A 12,394-nucleotide genomic window follows, 5' to 3' on the forward strand; every position below is an offset into this window, starting at 1 on the left:
CTCCCCGGCCCGCAGCCAATCGCGAGGCGGCTTCGCCTCCTGCCGGCCTATCAAGACGCGCTGCGGGAGAGGCGGGAACGGCTCCTTAAAGAGGCGATGGCGGGCGGTTGCCCAGCAACGGTGGCCGGCGGCGACCGTTGGCGCTGAGAGGAGCGCTGTGCGGAACGCCGCCATCGCCCTCCGGACGCCGCATCCGCGCCGCCCGACCTGGGAAGAGTCCCCGTTTTGCCGCCCTCGCACCGAGGTGGGCCGTCGTAAGGGCTGGGTGGCCGGGTTGTGGCTATGGCGGTGGGAGCAGGGTGGGGTTACGGTCACAGCGGTGTCTCGGACCAGGGCCTAGACATCTGCCTGAACACCTTGGCAAATACAAGAAGCTATCCCGTAAAGTCTGTGAAAGTCATTGGAAATCTCTTTCTGACTCTTCTAGGACCCCAGATAGGTCCTGTGTTAAGGGATCTAAGAAGCACAGCCATCTCCTCCAGCCGCTCCGGTCCAGGACCTCTCCTGCCCGGGGACCTGAGGCCTCTGTCTGGGCTGAGGGATGCAGCTCGTGCTTTCCCGTTTGCAGGCTCAACCAGTAACAAAGCTGAGCATGTATTACAGACATGGCTGGTCACACTGACTGCCACAGACGAAGCGTGGCTTTCAACAGCACTTTATATATAAAACATAAACACAGACAAGTACCTTTGCTCCTCTTTGGCTGGTAGCAGTAAAAGTTCACCAGTGCAGGCACACACAGACCACTTTCTAGGTTCACAAGCACGCACATGTTTGTGGATCCCTTGAGCACCAGCACAGCCCCTCTGCCTGCCCAGCACCCCTGCACAGACCCCAGGCGCCCTGACCTGCTTCATGGATCCCCTGCTTGCCCGCTAATCCAGCTTGATGCTCACTAGCAAACATGCACTCACACTCGTCCCTCCTGCACTTCATGTTCACAAGTCCCCTTGGGTGTACCAGCACAGGCCTCCCTGGCCACTTGATACCCTGGCCTGTACCCAAGTTCCCCTTACTTGCCAGCTAGTCCAGCTTAAGGTTTGCTAGTGAATATGGATACACACGCCACATACACCTGGATTGGGGAAGATACAGATACCCTGCCTCCCTAGCAGCTGGCACCTGGTGCACAGGCTGTGACTGACAGTCCTTCTCCAACCACTGGCCTAGAGCCCCTCACTCATGCCAGCCGTGCCCCAGTAGCTGGTTTTTCAGGACACATACTGTTCCTGCTCCAGTGGCTGGAAGTTAAAGACCCCCACTCGCTCCAGCAGCTGACATCAGGCCAGGTGTGCCCGTACCCCAGGTCTGACTCCAGGAGCTGACACCAGTTTTCACCCTCACACACAGGTCTCACCAGCAGCTGGCACTTAGTCCTTGCAGCAAACACGCACGCACAGGATAGAGAGCGAGATTACGCAGAGAGAGAGTGAAGACGAGATTTAATAAGAAGATATAAGAAGGTAGGACAGACTGTGATGATCAGGCGCAGGGCTCAGCCAGGCAAGCATACTGACTGGCCCTGTTTTACACATGACTGGCATCTTTTATAGTTCTTTCTGTCTATTCCCAACTTTGTTCCTCCCTGCTCCCTTCCCCTGCACATCCCTCACGGGTTTGTACAGCTCTATTGATTCCCACAGCCCTCCGAGTTTGGGGTCCCCCTGGTTTACAGTCTTATCAGTTGCAAAGTCCAGGTTGATATTCCCGGAAGTGGCGCCCGAAGTTCCTTGATAGCCCATCAATTAGTGTGAGTGGTGAGGTTTGTTTTGTTGTCATGGTCTCTATGTTTGTTTTGTCAGGTCTGTGTCTCTGTATATTTTGTTTCTGGTTTCCCCTTTTTTCCCTTAGTTTCCCAATTGACAAGGTCCCTGATCAGATAACCTTGCTGGAATAAACATTCTCACACTCCCACACGCCCCCATCAATTAGTGTGACTGACCAGGTTTGGTTCTCAACACTGCCTCCCTCATAATTTACTGGTCGGGTTTGTGTCCCCATATGTTCTTTTTTTATGGCTTCCTCCCTTTCTTATTATCCCTTGTTGCATTGAAAAAGGTCCTTGACCAGATGGCCTTAAAGGAGCAGACATTCTCCTCCCACATACCCTTACAACTTGTATAAGCGTTAAGGAAACTACCATATGCAAGCCCAGGCTAGTTAGGATTCCATAGAAATTGTGCTATGATTGACATTAAAAAACGTTTTTTCCCAAAGCCAAAACAGGGGTATATGAAATCTCACTATTTCCCCTAAATTAAGAGTAGGCAAACATTGTCATCTTAGCAAAGTCCACTTCCCTGTTCAAAAATTCCCTTTAAGTGAAAAGTGTTAGTATTGTGCTAAATATTTTCATACCATTCTCTTGCATTCTTTCATTTGCCTGTATCTGTCTGCTGTCTTTTGTCTCTTCCCTGAATTGTAGGCTGTCTCATCTCTCGCTCTTGTGCTATGAAACCAGCTCTGTGCTATGAACCCAGCTCTATGCCTGGAAGTCAGAGGCACTACAATAGACAAAGAGTATAATTTTTAAAGGGCTTAAACAACAACCTAAAAATATCAGGATGTCACTTTTATTATTTGAAGTCACCAAGCTGGCACTTTAAATATATGACCTTTATATATATATATATATTTTTGAGCAGGAACACCTGTGGACAGGCCATCTGAATTAATGGTGACTCAGGAAGTGCCACACATATCTAGACATCTTGAAGAAGCACATTCATTAGATGAATTCAGTACATCCTGTAAAGAAGTACTTAACACTAGTAACATGTAAGTTATCATAAGACACTTAAATTCATTATACTTTAGCATTAATTAAGATCTAACATTATTGCTAATAATATTGACTGTCTAAAGTCCCAGACTGACAACAGTTCTCATCAAACATTAATGAGCATATAGAGGGCATGAAAAATTCTGTAATGGCTACAAAAGAGCCCTTTACAGCAAGGGAGAAAAAAAAAATTATGTTGAGATAGATATCACAAAGACTACACTAAGGATTTAGAATAGGGATATACACTTATCATGTTAATTTGTATGTGACACCTCATAACTGGGTGGGAAAATTATTTTTTCTTTTTCTTTTTTTTTAGTACATGGTTGCCTTCAATTACAAAATGCTGCAGAGCCTGGTAAAAGAATGTTTGGAGTGCTGAATGCAAGAAGTAGTTTAGTGTTGCCAGAAAAGAGCCCTTGTGCGTATTTTTACTAATCTTTAATGAAGTGTGTGCAGTAAGAGATGAAAGGCCCTTTCTTTGTGTGCTAATGGCTCTCATACAGTTAGATGACAGAGATGCAGACTACTCCTATTTCCACATTATGTTAACAATGATTCTTGATAAAATTTTCCCAAAGATTTGTATGCTGTGGCGAAATATTTTTTTTTTCTCCTTTCCTGCCTTTCTAACAGACTAAGGGCATTTATGCATTTGATAAGATATCAGCATTCAACTTTTCAAGCTCTTGGTTGATACAGAAACTTGCTAAGTAAGGAAATTGTACTCTGTGCACAGGATTTGGAGGCAGCATGCTACCTGCAGGGAGTGAGACTGTGTTCATCCTCCCACTACTAAATCCAGAAGCTTTTTCTCCTTTGAAGATACCTTCCTAATTATGAAGCTGACACTTGGTGACATTGCAACACTAGGAAAGGGTGCATTTCTTATCATATCTGCTAGACAGGATAGTGTTCTGTGTGTTTTGCTTGTGGAAGCAACATAAAGTTCTGTTTTAGTAGCAGAATAAGATACAATCAAGAAAGCAAATGCAGTGAAATTCAGATAAAAGGTAGAAGTCAAATGATTCTTATTTTTTTAAAATATAGTTCAAATCCATCCCTGGTGAGTTTCCACTGACTGGAATTTTTTTTTTTGATTGCTTATTTCATTTTTTTTTTTTTTTACCTCCTTATCCATTTTATTTCTTAAGACCTGCTCCACTGCGGCCATATGACTGGCAGTGCATTTCTCCATTCCCCTCCTCTCCCATCCTGAGTGTTTGCTGTTCTTCAGTTACAGCCCAGCTCTTCATTTTGTAGTTCCCAGTTTGGTGTCCCTTCAGTAAGAAGAAAGGAAAACCTGAAAAACTGCCTGCCCCAGAGGGATAGCAACTGCAAAGTTGTGAAATTAAAAAAAAATTACTGTATTTTAAATTTTTTTTTAACACATCAATGAGCACAGATAAATTTTAGGTAGATTAGGATAAGATGTAGAGGTGTATATACCAGTATAGATGAGTTGGGTTTGTCTGAGATCAAGGAGTGCGTTTAATTTGATTCCAACTGCTTATAACGTTTTTCTTTTTCAACCTCAGGCTTTGAGGGGAAGCTAATATTGTACTGTCTGTAATTCCTTTATTTTTAAATTTTGTTCTACCCATTTCTATATGTCCCTAACAAAAAATCACTTGTTTCCATCTCCTCTATTTAATTTTTTAAAATCTCATTTCAGGAAAAAGTCTGAAGTTTCTGGAGTCATGGCTAAAGCTGACATCAACCCAAAATCTATATATCATGCCAAAAAATGGTCAGATGATGTAGAGAACTTATACAGATTTCAGCAAGCTGGATACAGAGATGAGTTTGAATACAAACAAGTAAAACAAGTTGACATGGTAAGATTTAGAATGCTGAAAGGGTTGTTACTTTAAACTTCTGTCTTATGTTAAACTATTAAATAAAAATAGAGGTGCCACTTATTTCCTTTCATTTAGGCTAGTTTCTGATACACTTTTTTTCTCCCAGGTCTGACTTGAATTCTTGAGCTATTATTAACTGTGCAGAATAACTTCTTTCACAGAAGTGAAACAGAAACACTACGCAGCCTGTGTTTTTGTTCCTCCTTTCTTATGCATTTAGAAGCATTATAGAATTCTTTGAATAGATGTAGCTGCTATCTAAAAGAATAATTCAGTTTTGAGGAAAGGATTATTTCAAAGTGAGTTCTCTGTGAAGTTTCCCCATAACTCTGCCAATAGACCTGATAGGAAACTCGTTCGTTGTCCAGGGAGTCAGTCCTGTGTCATTGCTACTGACTTCAGTTTTACAGCTGAATTGTGTGGTAACATAATCAGACTTTGTGCACACTCAAAACTTGGCTTCTATTGAAACTGTCCACAATAGAAACATTTGATGCCAGCTGTGGTAAAGGGAGTTGTGACACAGGCTTTTGTCAACTGAGAACATCAAGCATGTGGTCCTCTGCTCACTATAGTTGGTGGCAATGCTCCCTAGCACATCAAATGAGCTCATGAATAATGTCCTGATATTCAGTGGCTACTTGAGATTCAAAATAGCAACCAAGAGGTTAATACAGCAAACAACATATTATCTTTATCAGAGCTCTGTAATTTATCTTCCAAAGCAGCACACACAGTATGAAAAATCCACTTTTAAAAGATCTTAACCTCCTGTGCACATAAGAAAGAGCAGAATGTTCCTAGGAAAGTCACTCCTCGTCCAGTTGTCTCAAAGCGTAGCAAAACGTTGATGTGCATAATAAGATGCAGTTTATTATTTTGTTGTGGGCTTGGATACCACCGTAAAGGCTGTGGTGTAAATTCCTTTTAACTGTGAGAAAGGAAATCCCGTAATTAGTGTGGTAGGATCAGTCTGTTTTAGATTTATAGCAGGGCATAACCATAGACAATTAAACCCTGATAAAAGTTAAAGAACACCTTACTCAACGTAAAATCAGCATGCATTCTGTTCAAACTTGCCAGGATCCGGCAGTGATTCTCTTTCAACGTACACATTTTGAAATGTCTTGTTTACTCCATATTATATTTCCATAATGCAGTTATTATTAATGATACAATTACAATGTAGGTGGAATGAATATTAAGGCTGTTATGTTTAGACGGAGAATGCAAATAACTCAGCTATATGCCTAAAGTAATAAGGCAGGTGGTAAAACTACCACTTCTGGGACTCTCCAATTAGAGAATGCTCTAGATTGACATCCTATTGTCAACCCTGCCTGGAAGAGAAATAAGATTCTTACTACCTGATTTTTAAGGCTTGGTTTGGTCAGAAGTAGTCATAGGTGTTCAAGCTGCGGATAACTACTAGAGTCATAAAGCTGTTGAACGTACAAGTGCTCAAGCCTTTAGATTAAAGCTTCATGTTGTGGAACACTGAGGAGCACTAGGATGGTGTTGGTTTCCTGCGGGACTGATCCTGCTGTCTTTGAGACTATGATAGGTATAGGTCACTTCACTTTTGTGAAATTGCTAATGAAAAGCACATTTTTCATGGTCAGAAGGATCCCGAAGAAACCTTTAAGTGTGTGTCAGTCCTACAGAAGTGGAATCTTTCAACCTCTCAGACTACTGAATAACTGAATAGCATCAATGTTTTATTCCTAAATAAGGTATTTTAAAACCTTTGATTAGTCCACTTTTTAAATTACTCTAGTCTATCAAATATTCTTAGAACCTTATTTCTAGACTTTTCTGATCACATAATTCTTTATACTAGACCAGAAAACTGGTTTCTGACATCTTGTTCTTAATCTTTTTTTTAAAAGTTAAGCAAATTAATAGCGAAGTAGTGTTTAGATGCAAATGAGGTTTTCCCATGGAAGTATACCCTATATTCTTTGCAATACAATGCACAAATGTCATTTAATGTGAGCATGTTCAGGTGAACGTATGTCATTTTTATTCTATTTGTAGGTAGAGTGTTGGCCAGAAACTGGGTTTGTTAAGAAACTTCAGAGAAGGGACAATACGTTCTATTATTATGATAAGCAAAGAGAATGCGAAGACGAAGAAGTCCATAAAGTGAAAGTTTATATATATTAGTTTTGTTATTGTTCTAATTTGTTTGTGTTTTTTTATAAATCTGTTTGTTAGCATCTGTAAGCAAATGAGATTGTATAATCTGACTTACCTTAAGTATCGATGTCATTCTTGGATAGAAGGAGGAATACTGGAAATGTAGAGAAGCCCGGAACTATAGACATAGGAATTTCACATTTTTCCTGCTATAACCAAAAGTCTTGTTATCCCTCACTTTCCTAGTTACAAATGTTTTGACATAAAAATAAAAAGCTGGTAAATGGGCATCATATATTTGGTTTAACTGTGTGTAAAGTCCATCATAAGTAAAAGCACCAGTCTTTACTCAAAACACTGGCTAATGTCAGCCATGGTCTCTTGGTGTAGCTAAGGGTTATGAGACTACAAAGGGCCAAAGTAAGGCCAAAATGCTAACTGAAGTTCCCTTGGAGAATAGCAAGAATAACAAGCAAATAATTTAGTGAAGGACACCAAATGATCAAGTAGCAAGGACCAGTGCTGAGCTGCAGATTTGAAAAATGGTTATTGTGATAGAAACAGTCACAACAAAAATGTCTTTCTGATCAATAGGTAAGGTATCCCCAACATATTTCTGTCAGGTGCAAGTATTAATTACTTGAGGAGGAAGTATTAATTGACTTGGTAGCATATGCCTTTTTATGGAGGAGTGGAAAAAAAGATTGTGGATTTATATGTGGTGGAGTCACTACAAAACTGCAGAGAGAACATGAAACCCATACTATGTAATATTTAAGGTTAGGTAACTTACATGGATGATATGTGGGATTTCTGGGCAGAATTCATCTCATCTAACTTCAAATGTCACGTTGTCAGCATCTACACCTGATCTTGTCATTTGGACACCCTTTGTTCTGAATGGAGAAAAGCTGGCTCTTCTGGGCACAATTAATTTCTTCTAAATGTAGGTGTGTAACATTTGCTTTGAACATGTTGCTGTGACATCAGCTCGGCAGAAGCTGTCCACATGACTGCTACTCTGAGATACCCGGGAAACACGAGGTACCATGCTTACCTTCACTCATTAGGGAATTTGAATAAAATGTTTTAAGAGGCCAAAACTCTAGATAATTGACCAGTAGAACAGATTATTGTTATGTAAACCAGTAGGTGTGTTCATGGTAGTTACAGAAAAAATATTACTAATATCTCCTGTCTCTAGACTGTAAACCAAGGGATATCTAAACTAAGTTTTAGGCATGGATTAGCAGTGTACATTTGACCATCTGTCTTACAGATATTCTTCCTTCATTTGAACCTAAGATGGTGGCCAACGCAAGATGTGAAATAGAGGATTTACAGCTCCAAGTCAAAATAAGTAGTATGGGTGCAATATTCAAAAGATCTCATTGACAATAGGTGACGATGATCTAGTCACCTTATTTAGACTGCTTGGAAATTTTTAGCTTAAATTTGTATGAGCTCTGTTAGAGAAATGACTGAAAGGTACTCAGAAGAAACTGGGAAACTTTTTTATTCCAGGAAGGTCTTAATGGCATATAAATAGAGAGTTACTGCAATGACAGAAATAAAGCATTGCTACAATAAATTTCACTTGACATTTTCATTATGATTTCTTTTTTATTTGGATTGCTCTGGATGTACTTTTTAAGAGAGAACTTTTTGCATACTTTGCAATCAAACAGTGGGAACAGAACAGTTATCAGGATAACCCATCTATTTTGTCATTTTAAGATAGTGGATCTCACTTTCTTAACTTCATAGTTTCCTAAAAAAGAAATCTTCCAGTGGACATGAAAAAAAACTTAAAAAAATTCACAAACATAGATGTGTAGTATAGCCAACTCAAATTTATTGACAGAAATTATTGCTATCAGCACACACAGAATAAGTGAGAATGTTTGGTACAGCCATTTTCTCAGTCTATAGAAAAAGACATAGTTGGGGACTCAAGAACAGGAATTAAAACTGCAGGTTACTTTTTAGAGCTTAACTTTTTTTTAAAGAAAAACTTTTAAAAATTGAAACAAATGTAAAAGATTATTCTGAGCGTCCCTTATTTTACCTGACTACCCCATATTGTTTTTGCAATACTGCCGGATGCTTTCTCTCTTCTATTATGTTTTAAAACAATGAGTGTGCATTTCATACCGCCCATGGAGATTTCTTTTCATTTCAAACAAGTAGCATGGGAATTCATGTTCCACTTCTGAAATGCCGATTTTGTATGAGTTGGCAGATTCTTCTCACTTTGAGAGTGAATTACCTAGATTTTATTACTTACATTTTTCAGCATTGTCAGTGTTCTAAAAGGTTGAATCTCACTGTAATATTTAAAAGATTAATGGGATGAAAAGGAAAGATAAGCCTTGTAATTAGTGCTGGAGACCAGTTTACAGACATAGCCTTTGTCAGCCCTAATGCTGTATTTGGAAGTTTGCTCGCTTCATCAGCCAAAGAGCAGGTTTTGTATTGATAGTGAGTTTCAGCTATAATTGTCCTTGGACATCCAGTTTGTATCCAAATTTCACTCCAGTTCATGCTAAACTTAAGATTGCATAAGACCACTCTCTTTTTTTAAAGACCGTATCTGTGTGATGGCCTTAGCTATGAAGCTAAATGGGTTCCTCTCTTCAAAAAGAAACAGGTACAGGTGTTCTTGCCTGAGTTCAAGTTTGTCTGTGATCAGTAGATAACATTAGTCTAATATAAGGATGTTTTCTTGAGTTAATTCTTAGAATCATAGAAAGGTTTGCATTGGAAGGGACCTTAAAGATCATCTAGTCCCAACCCCCCTGCCATGGGCAGGGACACCTTCCACCAGACCAGGTTGCTCAAAGCCCCGTCCAACCTGGCCTTGAACACTGCCAGGGATGGGGCATCTGCAACCTCTCTGGGCAACCTGTGCCAGCGCCTCACCACCCTCACAGTGAAGAACTTCTTCCTTACATCTAATCTAAATCTACCCCCTTTCAGCTTAAAGCCATTACCCCTTGTCCTATCGCTACATGCCCTTGTAAAATGTCCCTCTCCAGCTTTCTTTTAGGCCCCCCTTAGATACTGGAAGGCTGCGATAATGTCTCCCCAGAGCCTTCTCTTCTCCAGGCTGAACAACCCCAACTCTCTCAGCCTGTCCTCATAGGAGAGGTGTTCCATCCGTCTGATCATTTTTGTGTCCCTCCTCTGGACCCACTCCAACAGGTCCATGTCTTTCCTGTGCTGAGGACCCCAGAGCTGGACGCAGTACTGCAGAGGGGGTCTCACCAGAGCGGAGCTGAGGGGCAGAATCACCTCCCTCAACCTGCTGGTCATGCTTCTTCTGATGCAGCCCAGGGTACAGTTGGCTTTCTGGGCTGCAAACGCACATTGCTGGCTCATACTCAGTTTTTCATCCACTAATACCCCCAAGTCCTTCTCCTCAGGGCTGCTCTCAATCCACTCATTGTCCAGCCTGTACCCAGATTTGGGATTGCCCCAAACCGTGTGCAGGATCTTACACTTGGCCTTCTTGAACCTCATGAGGCTCACACAGTCCCACTCCTCCAGCCTATCAAAGTTCTTCCTGAAGTGGCTTTGGTATTCAGCTGTGCTTGTTGAGCATGAAGCTGATACTTGAATACTAGCGAGTTTTCCTCTGCTACCGTTATGCTGGATGTATCTCTTTCAGTCAAAAAAGTTGTCAAAAGAATGTACTGTGTCAGTATTTTCTCTTATTTGATAAATCTGTAACTGAAATGTCTGTGACCTCAGTTTTAAGCATGTTCAAAACTGTTAGCTTACTTCTGTCTTAATTTATGGTCTCTAAGTTGTGAAAAAGTATCAGAAGTAAGCAATCTGGGGAAGCTGTGCTTCATTTTGGGGGTGACACAATAATTCGTATCAAGATAAATAACATTTCTGAATGCCATTACAAAAACTTTTTACTGAACTTTAGTAACTTTAAAGAGATAGAGATAAAGCCACATCTCTCCATTTTATTGCCTAGAGATGAAAGTATGTGCTATTTTGGTGATTTGAGTCTTAATAAAACATAATTCTGTGAAAATACTTTCCAAGGTACTTTTCTTATCCGTTGGTGTTCCTCTTATCAATGACCATTTGCAGCAGCTTAGCAAATGGATGATGGCGAGGCTTCCTGTTAGCAGTGCTTACCAGCTGCCCAAGTCTGATGTACTTCTCTGTACTTCGTCTAATTCTAATTCACTTCATGGCTTTGTACAAGACAAGAATAAATGCTTTCTGTGCCTGTTGAAGCTCATAAAAGGAGGTGAAACAAACTTTTCCAAGACCTACTTTTCACGCTTTGTGTTTGACAGCTACAAGTGAAATGGGAAGGGTGCAACCTCTCTGAATTCATCCAGTTACACTGGGGAAATAAAAGCTGCATTTGTGTGTTCTAGGCAGGTTTTCTATGTTTTCAGCCTTTACTTGAATTCGCTATGGAACAGTGTTGTCTGAAAGTGAAACTATGGTTATTTGGTTGCTGTGCAGTCACAGCAGCTCAAAGCACCACACAGAAGGATGGTACAAGCGTTTTGATTGTCACTTTGGTACTCGAGGGGACAGTTGTCTTTCCGGCTCTGAAGACAGTTGAACCTCAACCTTTTGGTTTTCAAACATAGTTCCCTTGCTTCAAGGTGTTGAAAATGATTGACTGGCTTCAAATTTGTTAAAGGCAACTTTCTAACTCAAACAGCTATTGATGCCGCTGTTCCTCCTGTTGTCTGATACAAGCGAAGTCTGTCTGAAAGCAGCTTGAATGGAGCTGCCTTACGGTCTTTGCAGGTTCTCTCCTATTACCCCAGTTCCACTGGATTTATATTTATTTGTAGGCGCTGCTTTCTTAGTAGCCTGCCTGTGCTGAGCACCTCTTGGCAAGTTGTAATTACTTAATAAAACACATTTTCCTTCTTGTTGCAGTTGAGGCTTTGCATTTACTTCAAGTGTGAAGCCCAGCACACTTGCAAATGGTATTCTGGGAGGGTGACTGGTGAATGTCTACTGTCAGGAGAGTTCCAGGTTGGCACCAAAAAACCCCTGCAATGTAACTTTGAGCAAACATCACTATTTTTATGGATACTCTGTTCAGCCAGTGTATTTACACATCTCGGTGTTGGGATAGAGTACCTTTGCTGGTTGGTGCTTTTGTGGCCCTTTTTTCCCTCAGTGCTCTTCCATATTCTCTGCCTTTGCAGGCACCCCACGGTCATGGATCTCTTGAAAATCCTTGAGTCTTTTCTTCTACTTGCCAGTTAGTGCAGCTTGATGCTAGCAAAATTACATGCAGATGGGACTAAATTCACTATGGAAATATAAATACAGCCAAGCTGCTGCGGGTGCTGGCACTTACACCCCTCAGATAAGCACATACATCCCCGTCTCTCTGGTGATGACATGCGGACCTGTGGTCCCTGTCACCCGTGGCCCCTTCTCCAGGGGCTGGCACACAGGACAGACAGTGAGATGACACAGAAACGGTAATTAAGAATGGGCTTTAACAAGAAGATAGGCCAGACTGGAGGGATCGAGTCAGGGTCCAGCCAGGTGAATGTCGTGCCTGAGAGCCTGCTCGCATGTGTCTGACCCCTCCAGCCTCCCTCCTTGC

At 41.2% G+C, this 12,394-nt stretch overlaps 1 protein-coding gene across 3 annotated transcripts; it reads left to right on the forward strand.

The window, feature by feature from the left end:
* Window positions 1–28: 28 nt before the first annotated feature.
* Window positions 29–8,983, forward strand: MEIG1 (meiosis/spermiogenesis associated 1). Of its 3 annotated transcripts, XM_069801668.1 has the most exons (5): window positions 29–244; window positions 1,351–1,463; window positions 2,646–2,778; window positions 4,461–4,623; window positions 6,685–8,983. In XM_069801668.1, exons 3-5 carry the CDS (start codon window positions 2,675–2,677, stop codon window positions 6,811–6,813), a joined length of 396 nt encoding a protein of 131 aa, XP_069657769.1. In that variant the 5' UTR covers window positions 29–244; window positions 1,351–1,463; window positions 2,646–2,674; the 3' UTR covers window positions 6,814–8,983. The 3 variants fall into 3 exon arrangements, with proteins under 3 accessions (XP_069657769.1, XP_069657770.1, XP_069657771.1); XM_069801669.1 differs by lacking the exon at window positions 1,351–1,463 and having other exon boundaries at window positions 81–244; XM_069801670.1 differs by lacking the exons at window positions 1,351–1,463; window positions 2,646–2,778 and having other exon boundaries at window positions 83–244.
* Window positions 8,984–12,394: the final 3,411 nt, after the last annotated feature.

This window comes from Haliaeetus albicilla, chromosome 14 (genome assembly GCF_947461875.1).
Source record: "Haliaeetus albicilla chromosome 14, bHalAlb1.1, whole genome shotgun sequence".
NCBI classification, from domain to species: domain Eukaryota; kingdom Metazoa; phylum Chordata; class Aves; order Accipitriformes; family Accipitridae; genus Haliaeetus; species Haliaeetus albicilla.